Here is a 15277-nt window from a genome sequence, read left to right as displayed (position 1 = left end):
ATGGGCGAGCATAATCTCCTTAATCCTGGGTTTGTGGGACCTTTGGTGAACATCCACACGGGAGACACCTTCTACTTCCCCAATTTCAGAGCTTCCGGAGGACAGCTGCCTGGCTTGCCGTCTCTCTCCTACCCGAGAAGGGACAATGTTTGTTCTTTGCCCTGGGCATCCACAGAGCCCTGCAACGGATACCCCCAGCCCTATCTCAGCAGCCCCGTGTCCATTAACCCTTCTTTCAGCAGAGCGTGCGACCTAGCTAGAGTGGAGGAGAGTAAATGCTACTACAGGGAGGCTTGCTCCGAGACTGCCAGCCTCAAGAGGGAGGAAAGGGTCAGGGACAATGCTTTGATGCCACTTGAACCTGGGATTCCCAATGGAATGAGCGGTAATTTCAGCAAATATGACTATCCGGCTGCTGAGACTGTGTCCCACGATCCCCCTTCTTGTCAGTCCTTGGAGTCAGACTCCAGCTCATCCTTACTCAATGAAGGGAATAAGGGCTCGTCCAGCGAACCAACTACAATGGTCTCGCCTATCAACCAAGGAAGCAATCTGACCACCGGTGGTAAGGAAAAGCAAAGCAAAGGAATATGTGTGTGTTGTTAGCTGTGATTCTTATGATGTATTGTAAGGCTCTTCTTCTAAGGTCCACTCTTGTGGATATAATTCATGGAATTAGCAATGGAATCAGCATGCCTATATGTTCAGAGACCACTAGGGGTAGCACGCAAATGCCTAATGTTTTATTGGGTGCTGCTTCTTTTAAAAGAAAAGCCTATAAACATGTAAATATCCCATAAAATAGATAGTGATTGCACAGATAGCCCCGAATATGCTCGTTGAGATTGAGTACATCATTCGCCCTTGCATAAAATGTTTTAAGGCTTGGGAAAGGTGTGCAGTGGGGTGGCTGCCCGAGAGCTGAAAAACTAAGTACAAAGGTGATGCTTAAAAAAGGCAGAGCTGGGTACATTGAAGTTGTCATGTCAGGCGAAAGGATACCACATCCAACACGCTGATTTCTACCTGTTGGCTTTCCCCTTATTGATTTTCCCTTTTAAAATTTGGAAGGCGCCATAAAAATACCCCTAACCCCCCGCGGCATCGAGGAGCCATAAAAATACCTATAATGGTGTCTTCCATTATGTATATTCTCTTCTGCAGGGAAGCAGTTTCAACAAAGTTTAGCTGATTTCCATATCGTAGGTTGCTTCTTGATCTATCATGTATCCAAAAAGTAGAACCATGCGTGATTTAGGTCTGTTCATCAAGCTTGTAACTAAAATATAGATCTATGTATCAGTATTGTATGCAAAAGTTAGCAATATGTGCCTCTCACGTACCTAAGACACAGATCTATGTATCAATTTTGTATATAAGAATACATCGATGTATACAATGTACCAATTAGATAAAAGAAATAACTCTTAGTTAAATATCGTGCACCCAATATGTAGATTTATGGGGCAGTCTGAAATACATATATGCATCTAATATATAGATCTATATGTCAACCCTAAGTAAGAAATAGTTCTGTGTGTCTATCTATGCATCAGTCAGATCTATCAAGTATTGCAGACCAAGATTTATGAATCTCTCTTGCGTGAGATACCTCTGCCTTGTACCCTCTGATGTTGCTATGAGGTGAGCGTTACAAGCTGTGAATGCAGACGAGGGGCAGGGAAGTGCGGGAAAGATCCTATCTTGGAAGCCGACTTTGTTTCTTCCAGTGTATTAAATTCTCCTTTCAATCACACGTCCTTAGGTGCTCCTTGGTACCCGATGCATACAAGGTCCCGGAAAAAGCGAAAGCCTTATTCCAAGCTCCAGCTAGCAGAGCTGGAAGGGGAGTTTATGGTCAACGAATTCATTACCCGCCAAAGAAGGAGGGAGCTCTCAGACCGATTAAACCTAAGTGATCAGCAGGTGAAGATCTGGTTCCAGAACCGACGCATGAAAAAGAAAAGACTGCTTCTGAGGGAGCAAGCTCTTTCTTTCTTTTAAAGTTCAAAAAGCGTCCATGTTGGTTAACCTCATAGACTTTCTAGTGTTCATCCTAGCTGATGGTCCCGGGACTTTACCTGATCACTCATAATTTTCTTTAAAAAACAAAAACAAATCAGCGGGCATATATAAATATGAGAATATGCATCTCCTTCACTGGAACTGTTGGGAAAGACCCGATGTGAATGCGCAGCTCCCCAAACCCACCCATCAGCCAGAGTTGGTTTCTATGGTCTAAAAGATTGTCAGCAGCATTGTGTATAATCTGAGTGTGATGTTGAGTACGACCCACTATCCTTTCATTGACAAGCCGAACAGGTATGGTTTCCCTCCAAGCAATAAGGTTTGTTGGGTTGTGTGCGATATTTCCCCCCGAGCCCCGACTGCTCTGGTTTTGTGGTTGGTACCTATTCCAGACAGCATCGAAGATCAGTCTTAGAACCAAGTCACCATCCTGTATTGTAACGAGGTTCTCGTGCTGGGTGTTCATTCTCTGGAGTGGATGGATGTGGCTCCTTAATTCAGCTCCCGCCCGTTCTTAGGGTGAACGGTTCGCCAGTGGTGCATATTTCCAGACCCATTTTCACTACAAGTAGAGGGTTCTCGGCGAACAAAATAACTGGTTTGCTCAGAATCTGTAGGAAGAAGACAGAGGGAAAGAATGTATAGCAATGTGTAGCTGGTTGTCCCTGAGCTGGGAACTTAGCTCGGATACACGGCGCTTCTTGCATGGTGCTTTGCTCAGAATAAAAGGGATGATATTAGAACGAGTCCAGGCCCCGCACCCACCCACCCCGCCACACGCTACCCCAAAAATCCTTCGAAGCAAAATGGAATTTACTTCCAAATTAAACTGGAAGATTCCCTCTGAAACCAAAACCAAACGCGTTTTCTGCGCTGCCCCCAATTGTATTCTTATTAGCGGCCACTTCAAGTCATTGTGTGTGCTTAAACACAACTCCTCTGCAGGAGTATTCGTGCCGTTTCGCAGTGCTTATTGATTGCGGCATAGAAAAGAAAATACCCTTTTGTGGCATTCAGTGATGGGGCAATTAAGCTAAAAAATATACTTCTTCCTATAGCTGTCTTGAAACATTAACTTCATCGCTTGGTTTTTATTTTAGAAATGAAGGAGCAGGTTGTTGGGTTTTTTAAAGATGACTTCTAGTCAAGTAGGCAGAAAAACACAAAAATCAGTGGCTGCTTTCCCTCGGAAACAGACATCCAGAGCAGCGATAGTGACACATTCAATTTTCCAACACCCGCAGTTCTTCCTTAACTCAGACAATCCCCACATTTATGGGGGTGAGGTCTTTTTATTTAGGAAAAATGTGGAGGAGACCCGGTCATTTCCCTCCTTCCCACACCATTCATACATCTTAGGCCTAGTATGCTACTCCTTCACCGAGGGGCTAGCTGAATATTGTGTGAGGTTTTTTTTTGGGGGGGGGGTTGCGTTTTTTTGGGGGGAAGTAGGTGTGTTCCGATTTACTGCAGAAAAATAATCTTTAGTTTCATCATAATGTGTGTGTTCCATCAGCTTTGTACGGAGTCCACAGCTTTCTTGGAAAGAAATGTAGCTGCAGGGCTGGGGCAGATATTTCCTATCCTTCTGCCAGCAAAGCAATATTTAGAGAGGGTGGGGGACACTAGTTACTCGGGTTAAGATAAAAGGGGACGCTGTAGCTTAGAGTTTTGCCACTACAAGCTTTGCTTCATTCGTTTTATATAGGATGGATTAATTTTATTACAAAGCAACGTTCTCTGGGAAGCCTAAATTATTACCACGTGCTGCCGGTTCTCTGCGTTCATGGTCATGACCGAACAGTGGTGGCAAAGAATGCCTTTATTTACGAGCTGCAAAGGGCACATTCTAGTCCTTAAAAATGCCTCCCGGTTTGAAAGCTGGCCTTTTCTTCAGCTCTATTTCCCATGTCTGTGCCAAAAAACCCCCACAAAAAACAAAACAAAACAAAACAAAAAATCCAACACAGTCAGGAGAGCCTAGCCCTCCACTCACCTCCCAGCACCTTCACCCCACTGTACCCCGAATATGTCACCCCTTTATATGAAGACCCGTTTTCAACTCCTCACACGTACACACCTTATACACAAAAGGGTTTAAAGAGAAAGACGCAGCCTCATGCAATCCTGTGCAATAAATACTATGTGCAATGAAAAGCCGGCGAAATGTGGAGGAATTCTACCTATTTGAAAGGGTAACTGGAGGATCCCAAAGGACATATCCCCAGCCCTGTAGTGTCCATTTATGACATTTAATTTGAACACGATACTCTTTAAAACCGCATTATCCCTAAATGATATATAAAGACATACAATGGATCTTATGTGCAAAAGGGTATTTTCGATCAAACTGAGGACTCTGATCCGCGGGCATGTAATGTGATGCCTTGGAGTTTTGCTAAATGTAGAGGTACCAAAAGTATCAATCAATATGTGCTTGATTTATTAACTAAAGAATAGCTCACCATTTCTGTCCCTTACAAACCCAGGACAAGTTAATTCACTGACTAGGAGAAAGGTTTCATTTTGAGGGCTGTAGAGACTGAAAGGAACTAGGGTGACAGGTCATAATGCAGAGCTATATTTAAATATCAAAAATCATTTTTGTAATTCTTTGCCCACGAGGGAGAGCATTTGCTGTCTATACAGAAGGAGAGGACTTACTATATGCGATGAAACACATTGGACAAGCCACCAGCAAGAAGTTGATACTTGACAATTGTCCCCATGACATGTGTCTGGTTACAAAGGCGATGTTCATCGCCACTCAATGGGTTTAAAAAGAAATCACGTGATTACATATGTTAAAAGATATAACATATATGCAATATTCTCTTTCAGATTGCTATAAAATATTATTCGGTGAGACCTTTTGTTTGTCCTGTGTTAGTTCCCTGTGTATGTGGCGCAGCTTTCTGCTTGTATCTCTAGTCTAGTTTATTGCGGTTGTTAATGTGCATCGTTTGCAATATAGTTCATATGTGATGTTTCTTACCTCAAGCTATTATATGTAGGGCCTATGCAAATGTCTGTCATAGCACGTTCTGGCTTTATATAGTCAAGTAAAAAATTGCTTCACAATAATAATTAAAAAATGAATGTATTATTATGTGATTTCTGATAATAAATAAAATTACCCAAACATCTAGTTGGTGATTTACTGCTTACTATTAAAATTAGTATTAACCAGGAAGGTTAATAAAAGAGTAACAAAAATATATTAGCCAGCACTGTCTTCTGTGGATTGTAGATCATCTTTTCGTAAAAAATAATTAAATGAATGTGTAAAATACGTTGTAAAGGAGAGAAATATCGCTTCTTGCGTTACTCTAAATATAATTAGAAACATCCTGGGGAAATAAGGAGTATACTTTAAACTCAGAATTAGTATTTTAATGAGAATATATTTGTGTCCATAGCATTAGTTGGAAGCAGATTGAACTGGGATGCTTTCTTTAAAAAACTGGACTGTTTGTATATCGAATAATAAGCGCGTTCTTTTGTCTCTTTGCGGGGGAAAAGGACGTCAGAATAAATATGTCTCTGAAAGCGATTCTTTAACGATTTGACATATTTATATATATATATAGCTACACAAGGTGAACTTTGAATATAGTTGTATATTAGTTTAAAATATGAATTAAATGGGAGAGGAAGTTCTTAACATGGAAATATTTTAGAAATATTTTATAATCTTGAATTATTATTTTTAATTATTATATTAATATTAAAGGTGATCTGATTGTGCTTTCTTCATAACTGTAGGACCTGAGCAAAAAAAGCAATTTAATAAAAAAAAACCCCATCAGGCTAATTATAATACATTAGGTTATGATTTTATGTGTATCTCTAGAAACCAAGATTTATATTTAATGGATTTGTAGACATTTCTTTTCTTCGGAATAAAGATAAAGTTTAGCTGCGGTGAGTGAAATGCATAAAACGCCTTTTAAAAGATCGATAAATGATATTCCCCACCCCCAACCCCCACACACAATTCCTGTAGGAAACCCACCAATGGGGGTAATAGGAGGTTATAGAATTGGCTTTGTTGACCACCCTCCCACCCCCGAAATCTATGTCTGTGATTGCTTAGCATAGCCTACCCTCTCTTGGAACAGAATGGAGAGACACCCCATTGAATCACAGCGTGAGGCAGGTAGAATAAGGTTTACTGTGAAGGCAAATCAGTGGACATAGCAAACAATAATTAATTGTACTGGGTTTAATACAGTTTCCACACTTCCTAATAGCGTGCGTATTGACGCATATAAGCAGGGTGTGTGTGTGTGTGTGTGTGTGTGTGTGTCTTCCAGTAACAGTGCTATGTTAAAAACTATAGAGATTTTTTTTGGGGGGGGGGTCTTTATTTTTCTCTAAGGTAGCTTGATTTGGCCCTGGAGTAAGGGTGTGTGTGTGAAAAATAAATAATCAGGCATTATTTTCCCTCATATTTAATAGCATAAGACCAGCACAATCTTACTATCCTTAGTGCATCCTGCAAACATCCCAGCAAAATCTGTCAGAAATTTCCCTGAATAAGGATTGGGTTTGGAAAACATGGGTATGAAAAAAATATTAGTTTTAAAAGTCCAAACGATTTGCTCTGTATATATGTCTCTATAGATGCATACGTGGTTCATGTCAACACAAACAAATACACTTTCCTGTTGACGTTTTTGGAAGTGTAAGTGTGTTTTAGTGTATGTTAGGTACATACAAACCCTTTACACATAACCTACTTTCCTGGTAATTTCTTTGGCAGAGAAGGAGAGAAAACAAACAAACAAAAAAGCACGGTGTGTGTGTGTGTGTGTGTGTGTGTGAGTGTATGCTCTCCCAAAGAAATGAGAAGGAATGTGGATTATGGCCATCAGGTCTGAATTGTGGATAGTGGCATACATTGTATAGAAAATTGTGATTTGGTTAATCCTAAGAAGGAATAGTTAGATTTCAAAGGACATTTAAATATTCACCAAAATAGATTAAAACGTATTTATTACCGGTGAGTGTGTAGGACAAATCGTTCCTTCGCCCTAAAATTCTGTATTACTTCCGCGGTTCTTCTTCTGCTTTTTTGAGTCAGGGATGTATTTCACAGCTTTTGCTTTAAAACGAATTCATTATGAGAGGGAAAATTCCTCGTCTCTTTAACTGCAAAGAATAATTCAGCTTCTAATAAATAACGTATATGCTATATTTCAATAGTACAGATACGGCAAAATTCTTCTGTGTAGGTTCAAATGAGGTTCATTCACGGTCAAATATTTTCAGCCTATATTCGATGTGAGGAAGATAATGTGCAAAATATGCTATGTTGTTTTCATTGTTGTGCAGAAGATATGTCCAATTTCAATTGTTTATTACATTTTTTCCCCACTGAGACTTACATCAAAGCAATAAAGGATTATTCACAAGATCCATGCGCGGAATAAGATGAGAAGGGACTCCTAAGAAATGACTTTGAACACACAGTGCTAAGAAGTTTCAAAGAAAGTGAAGGAAAGGTATATTTGCACCTCGATAGAATAGCTTAATCCTTATTTCTAGATGCCTAGAAGCCTAATTGAAAATGTAACATTATTAATTTGCCCTTGTGTTACATCATACTTGTTCTAAGACAAAATTATAAGAGGACTGTTATTATATGTATAAGGCAAACTAGTCAGAATTGCACATGCAGGGGAAATAAAACATGCATGCAAAACAGATACACCGTAGACCACAAGTTAATGATTTGATTTTGTTTTATTAATCGCCATTCTTTCCCCCCGCAATATTCCCCCATTCCCCCCCCATAAATAAACAAATACACAAACTATACCACCCCCGCTGCTGGAAAAATATATACAGTCTAGCTTGCTGTATGCTTAGCCTTTTAAATAAATTTCACAATGGTGTTTCCGGAGCATTCATAGCCACCGCTACTTTGAAGTGGATAAGACATCTGAAATATTGTACCTCGTACTACCCAGGCGCATGGGCTGTCTTTCCATTTTGATAAATGGGCTATCGCCTGGGGGTCAGCGAGCCTTGGTCATGGACTTAACGTAGAATCTGTGACATATCTGTCTGTCTCATGGTCGGCGTTTGCCTTCCTCCTAATCAATTTCTGCAGCCAGAGCCAAACATTCCCATGCTCTTCTGGTATTTTTATTTATTTATTTATTTATTTATTTATTTGTGGTGGTGGTGGCGGTGGGGGGAACCCTGGGTTCTGGTAAGACGGTCAAAAACAAGGTAGACTTGCCATTTTTGCCACGTGGAGAGATCACGCACTTCACTCCCCTATTTCTACTTCAGCGATATTTACTGTGCCATACCATAGACCTGGTTTTGCAGCAGGTAAGGCAGTGCCAGTCGTGATAATACTGTGATATTTTACAGCCCAGAGAGGGACAATTGCTGCATTGCTCCCTTTCTAAGCCTCCATTTAATGCAGGCCCACACAATGGGTGCTTGAACTAGGGGTGCCGGGAGTGCTGCCGCATCCTCCCTCACGGCTTGAAGTGATTTCCAGGGTTTGCAGTTTGGTTCAATGGCTCTCGGTACCCGCGCTATACAAGTTGTTCGAGCACCCCTTGCCCACACATAGACACATGAATAGATATTCAGCTCATAACACTGCGTACAAAAATAATATTCTGGGCTCCCTTCCAACATTTTAGAGACGTTTGTGTCCTTGCATGTAAATGAATTAAGATTTTCCTAGGCTGCTATTGTTAAGAGGCTGTTAATTAATTTAAGCATATCACCAGGGCATATCTATTTTGAAGGGATGTTGTTTCGGGGACTGTTATTATTACTCTTATTAAATTCATTTTACACTCCACCCTTCTTCCAGTGTGCCTGGGCTAACAGTGATCCTGAGTGCCAATGCTTTAAAAATTTTCATGACATATCTCTTCACACTGTCCTTCTTCATATTAATAGGGACTATTTTAAGTAACAAGCTCCGTTGTCATTAATATGCCAATGAATGAATACTAAAGGATGTCTTTTGTTTATGGGTATGGGTCCATAAATATAAAATAAAGATAGAATGGGAATAATTAGAAGTGTTTACTAACATATGCCACCGACTCTCCTCCAAACCCTTCCATAGCCTTGGAGAGGAAAATGAAATACATTGCAAGTCATTAGTTTTAAGCAAATCATTTCAAATGGAAACTTATAGGTAAAGCCTAATGAACTGCTGGGGAAAAAAAGTATTTTCTTTTATTACTTGGTAGGTACCAAGCAAACACAGCAATATTTCACTTTTGAAATAATAAATTAATTACTGTATCTGTAGCTACAAACTACAATGCCTCCAAGGATGACTGAATTTAAACGAGATATATCTATCCAGTCTCACTGGTGTTGTTAACAAGAGTGATAATAAAGATGAAAAGGATAAGAATGATAGAAAGATCAGTAGATTTGTATTCCTTGCAGGAGGGTTTTTGAGGGTTTTCTACTGGATGAATCTTTGTAGCTCTCTGTAAAGTTCTTTTTTTTTTTTTAAGCCTGGCTTCATTAAATAACTTTATTTTTATTCTGAAAAAGAAATAAACCATCAAAATCTGAATCTTTCCGAATAAATCCCTTTTCTAACCAGCCTTCTTTTCACCGTTGGGAGAAAAAGATTTTATGAGCTGATTACTTTTAATATAAAAATGACTATTTTTGGAAACAAAGCATCTTGTGCTTTTGGAACTCGAGGAATTTAAATGGGTTTTTGGAGCTAAGTTTTTATTGTGCTAGGAAAAGGCAGAAATCTTATTTTCCATCCTCAGTCAAAATAAATTACCCTTTAAGTTTTATTTATGTCTAGGTGAAATAACTGAGTATGTGTTGAAAATCCTCATCTCCTTGTTAAATAGTTTTGTTTTTAATTTTATAACTGAGTTAGCAATGCATTACCACATACAAACTGTCTGGCTATCTCATTATATTAACCATAGCCAAAACTAAACCTCTTACTGGAAAAGGAAATGTGTTAATAATAGTATTTTGTGCCAATACGCCTATTTACCTTCTCAAATGTACATGCTTAACTGAGATATGTTGATAATTATAGGATATGTGGAAATTCATTTTATTTTTATGATTAACTATTAAACTATTATGAGGTGATAGGAATCTCTGCTAAAGGAAATCATTTCAAAATTAGGTGCGGAAAAACAGTTTGAAACCAAAGGTAACAAAGAGCAAAGTCCCCCAGACCGCAGATCCAGTTAAAAAAAGTATTGCAGAAGAACATTTATTTGATCAAACTGTTTTCTAATCTATACAAAGAAGAAATATTCTTTCTCTGATATATCTTTGACACGTGGTATATAGACTTGGACCTTAGTTCTTTCATATAAAATAAGATCTTATAAACACACACGTATGTAAATGCGTGGTGTGTTTGTAAATGTGTGTATATATATATCTGTATATAAATGCATATAATATCTGAATATATAAAATGCATATTTATCTGTATATCTATAATGTCTGTATATGTATGTATATTTTAAATATGTATATATGTATATGTCCTTTAAGAATTTATGTGCACATAATATATATAAGGTGGGTATTAATGCAAGGGTAAAGATACATTTACTTTGCACATATATGTCCAGCTCCGTGTGAGTGTGTATGTGTTTCATACTTGGGTTCCTAGCATTAGCCATCTAAATCAATACTTAGGCACCTACTGAAGTGTCTTGTTTTCCGAGCTCCTGAACTCCGACTAGTGCTCATTTAAGTCAGTGGGAACTAAGAAAATCGAATCACTTACTTAGGTACCTTAAGTGTCTGGTTTTAGGGACTCAAGTTTGAAAAATTCTACCCATATATCTTCGTATGTAAAGTGAGCTCTAAAAATACACCACTTATTATTTCATGTTCCCTCCTAAAACGAGGATTGTACTGGGTATTTATCACTGATTGTGTGTGTTTGTGTGTGTGTGTGTGAGAGAGAGAGAGAGATTATCTCTTTATCCAGCGATTGTGAGTGAGATAAAGCAGGCATTTCTTTCTCTCACACACAAAGGGAGTCACACACACAGAGAGACACACATATATACATACACATATGGATATATACTTCATTTCTAAGGTATTTGGAAGGTTAATCATAAAGACCAGAACCTGTATTTTCTCAAGTTCTAAAAAAATTGCGGGCCACTGTTTTCTGGAGTAACATAAACCCAACAGATTATTTGAAAAACTAAGAGGAATTTAGTCTCGATAACATTTTGTGGTATCTTCCAAATAAAATGAAATATTCTGGGCGGGTTTTGTTCTGTTGGTTTGTTTCTTTTTTCCTGATTCGGACTGGCAAGTAACCTACATGCCTCTTTTCACCTCTTAAAAACATTCTATGTGCAGTACCTTTTCCCAGTCAGACATAGGTTTGAGTTCAGTTAAAAAGTTCAGTAAGTCCTCTAGGAATATAGAAGCATAAACATGCGACATACTGGAATCAAGCTTGGCTTTTCTTTTTAAAGAGAGAAAGAGAAAGAGAAAGAGAAAGAGAAAGGGAAAGGGAAAGAGAAAGAGAAAGAGAAAGAGAAAGAAAGACAGGGGGTGGAGAGAAAGAGTGAATTTGCGGTGCCTTACCGCACGAAGCCGGATTTGTAAACAAATCGCTAATGAGACTAGACATGCCGGAGAGTTTGCCTTTAGGATACACGAGGAACCTTTTGTTGGCTTTCCAAGCGCAGGAGAGACGTTTTTATTATTTTTTCGCCCTCCTTTGTCCCCCTCTTGTTGAAGCCGGAGAATTTTGCACCCCGTTTGCTTGCTGCGAAATCTCAGCCAAGATCTTTGAGCCATTCTGCGAGGGCTTTCCTGCTCGGTGCTAATCTTTTTCTCGGATGACTTCTGTTTACAACTGTCTGTCTGGGTGGGCGGGGGGGGCGCCATTTACAAAGTGAAGGTCAAGTTAGCATCCTACCTTATATGGCATACAGCGGTCCTCCATTTTCGTGTCTTTGTCAGAACACGGCTCAATGGCAATGGCATTTCTTGTTCTAAGTATACATGTTGCTTTCTTTAAAAAAGACCCCTCTTTAATTTTTGGGTGCGGGGGGAAGGGGTGTCTCTCAGGCGCGGATGAAGATGAAGATGGGGGAAAGACTGTGGGAATGCGACCAGACTTCTTCATGACGATCGCTGGTTTTGGACAATTTCCCCCTCCTGTTTCCCCCCACCCTGGGATTATAGACTTCAAACAAGATCTCTCTCTCTCTCTCTCTCTCTCTCTCTCTCTCTCTTCCCCCAGCAAGATGCAAACACTTCTTCCATGGAGGAAATTAAACGTCATAAAGAAAAGTCCAATTAGGCTTTAATGTTTGAATATGACCATTTTCTCCAGAACACAGTGAAGTTCACTCGGTAAGGAGAAGGGCGGTGGTGGGGTGGCTACGAATGTCTTGCCTCAAAAATAGCCAAAACAAAAAAACAAAAACAAACAAACAAAAAACAAAAAAAGAAAGAAAAAAAAAAAGGGAAAAAAAGGAAAAAAAAAGATGTTTTAACTTGTAATAATAATTAAATAGGGGAGGAGGGTGGGAATCTACCGAGTTCATAGACGATCATTCGAACTCAGGCAAAGGAAAACCTGGAAATGGGGGCACTTAAAAAAAGTGTAGTGTAATGCGGGAGTTTGCCTGACCCCAGCAGCTGGTTTTATGCTGCAAATTTAGCTTGTTATAGTTAGAGGTCCTGTACATAAAGAGGTGGTAAAGGTGCATGTTCCATACTTAAAATACAGGTTACATCCCAGACTCTTAACCCTAGCTACGGGCTAGGCGGTGAACAAAATGCGATCATAGTTAAATAAAATCGATACGTCTTCCATGGATCTTCTGTTTCTCAAAAGTATATGCCTCTCCCCCCTCCTCCATCCGGAACTGTTTTCAGGGTGTGCAAAAATGAGTACATTTCCCCTTCCAAAAAAACAAAACAAAAAAAAGGTATGATCCATACAGTGTTCTATGAAAAATGGCAGGACTCAGAGACAGGGAGCTTATCCTTGAAGGAAAACATGGATAGAGCCCATTGTGCTTATTTACAACCGCTATATTCAACATCTTAAGTTAGCCAAGTGAAACCCAGACTTCCAAACTTTTATTTCCTATCTTCCTTTTAGCTAAAGTGGCTGGGAATTCAGGCCAAGAGATGTTTGGAGCGGAAAGGGATTCATTCACAGAAATGTGGAAAGATCCCTCAGACATTTTTGCTTTTTTGTAAATAAACCTTTGATGGGAGGGAAAACGCGAGCAGGCTCTAGTCCATTAGATAAATGAATAGATCTCGCAATAACAGTTTCAAAAGCCACTTAATCTATGCAATGTGTGTCTGCATTTTCAGACCAATGCCAGATGTGCATCTCCAGCTTTATATACAGTTCTTGTTTTCCAGAACTCACTATAATATATTGTTTACTTGGGCTTGTGTGTTTGGGAGGGTTACCGGCGACAGCGGGTTGCTTCTCCTCAGCTGTATTTTGCAAAAGGGAGACTCAACAACAGTGGGAAATGTGTTCATATATTTAATACTCTTAGCTTCCAAGAGGACTCAGCGACACTCCCCAGGATACCAGCCCATGAGCTATTTTTCTGTGATCCCCTTTTTTCCTGGCCTCTCGTGCCTTAGACCTTACACTCGTAGTAAAAAATATGCCCAACACTCAGCTCTCAAAGCATAAGGTAGGATAAAACACTTAATAATTTCCATCGAAGAATGAGCGCTCTCATCATCAATATCTCCATAGCTACACTTATTCTTTGGATAGATAGATAGATAGATAGATAGATAGGCAGGCATGCTATGTATGTGTATGTGTTTATATGTGCATGTGTCTATATACTATATAATTATAATATATGCTCTAAAATATTTGTGTATGGATATATAGAGAGATAAATACTTAGTTGTATATAATTAGATATGAGTATATAACTTTATATATAGTTATATATGTGTTTGTGTATGTTATGTGTGTAGATAGATAGATAGATCATTTACACAACCCACATATGGAGTAGAGTGAAGAGAAAAGATATGAGTCTTTCCTCCTCCATTTTTTATCCATAATTTACCTTCTCTTGAGTATTACTTGAACATGAAGTATTAAAGACACATATATTATTACTTGAGAAATACGGGCACACCGCGTTGAAAATATATACATATTCCTAGAGGATGAAGTCGGTAACCATAACAAAGCACTCAAACTTTGTCCCCCATCGAGAAAAAGGATATGACTATTATCTATCATGCTTCAGCTAAACATCAGAAACTATTAAGAGTGGCAATGGTTGAAATGACTAAGAAAATGAACTTTTTAAAGAGCTCAGAATTTGGGTTACCTTTGCATTTAAGTATGTAATCCTAAATATCTCAGTTTATCCCTCTGTGCTGTCTATATGAAAATAAGCGATAAATAAAGGACTTTGAATATTCTAAACATGCATATTTCTACACGGGCTCAAGTTTTATATCTAAAGAAATACACATACAGAGAGACAAAGAGAGAAATGTGACGCCACGATAAAAAATATTCTCAAGAAACACTCATCCTTTATAACTGGAATATATATATAATAAATGTCACCACAGAGCTAGCCCAAATATTTTATTTCATTTTATTCTGATAAATGTGTTTTTTGAAGTAAGGTTTCAGTGCCGACGCTGATGTAGACTGAGAACTATTGAAGTCTATCCCATAAAATGTTGAGATTCTACTTTGATCAATGGGAGCCTGAGAGAAATATATCTCCGTACTAGCTGTAGTGAAAGATATGCAGGAACCCCAACATATAAAAATGGATTTTTAAAAAAATTATTTCCTATAAACCCATTGATTAAATACCACTCCAGCTCGTGCGTGCACGTTTTTACCGGAGCATTCTTGCGGATTATCCGCCGCACCTTTAATTTTCTATTTTCAATAATATGGTATTTTGCTAAGAAAATGAGATTCCAGCAGAATTCAAATGTTCTGTGTCACATTATCCGACATTTTTAGGAAGTTCCGTACATTTCAAAGTTACTTACATGGAGCATTTGATAAATTAACCATTTCTGGACCCTCTATGTCGGTATTTTATATATCTTTATTTTTATTTACGCAGGTCATTTTTAGCAGTTTTGTGTGTGTGTGTGGGGGGGAATTGTGTTGGTTAACGGCGCTATTTGCGTTTTCAGAGCCTCATGACTACTGTATTTTCCAACGAGAATATGAAAGAGTTTAGCCTATTGTGAA

The 15277-nt window shown here is 38.7% G+C and overlaps 1 protein-coding gene across 1 annotated transcript; it reads left to right on the top strand.

Annotated features, from left to right (window-relative positions):
• HOXC12 (homeobox C12) lies at positions 1 to 2004 on the top strand. The gene is made up of 2 exons (XM_077838974.1): positions 1 to 565; positions 1766 to 2004. The coding sequence occupies exons 1-2, from the start codon at positions 1 to 3 to the stop codon at positions 2002 to 2004; spliced, it is 804 nt and encodes a 267-aa protein (XP_077695100.1).
• Positions 2005 to 15277: the final 13273 nt, after the last annotated feature.

This window comes from Eretmochelys imbricata, chromosome 20 (assembly GCF_965152235.1).
Source record: "Eretmochelys imbricata isolate rEreImb1 chromosome 20, rEreImb1.hap1, whole genome shotgun sequence".
Classification (NCBI taxonomy): Eukaryota; Metazoa; Chordata; order Testudines; family Cheloniidae; genus Eretmochelys; species Eretmochelys imbricata.
This window is presented reverse-complemented; position numbering and strand designations above follow the sequence as displayed.

What these genes read in the sequence shown, in the direction of transcription:
- HOXC12 (XM_077838974.1), top strand. Translation starts at nt 1, where the DNA reads ATGGGCGAGCATAATCTCCTTAATCCTGGGTTTGTGGGACCTTTGGTG. An exon ending in AAGCAATCTGACCACCGGTG is followed by an intron (nt 566 to 1,765) that starts GTAAGGAAAAGC and finishes ACACGTCCTTAG; the next exon opens with GTGCTCCTTGGTACCCGATG.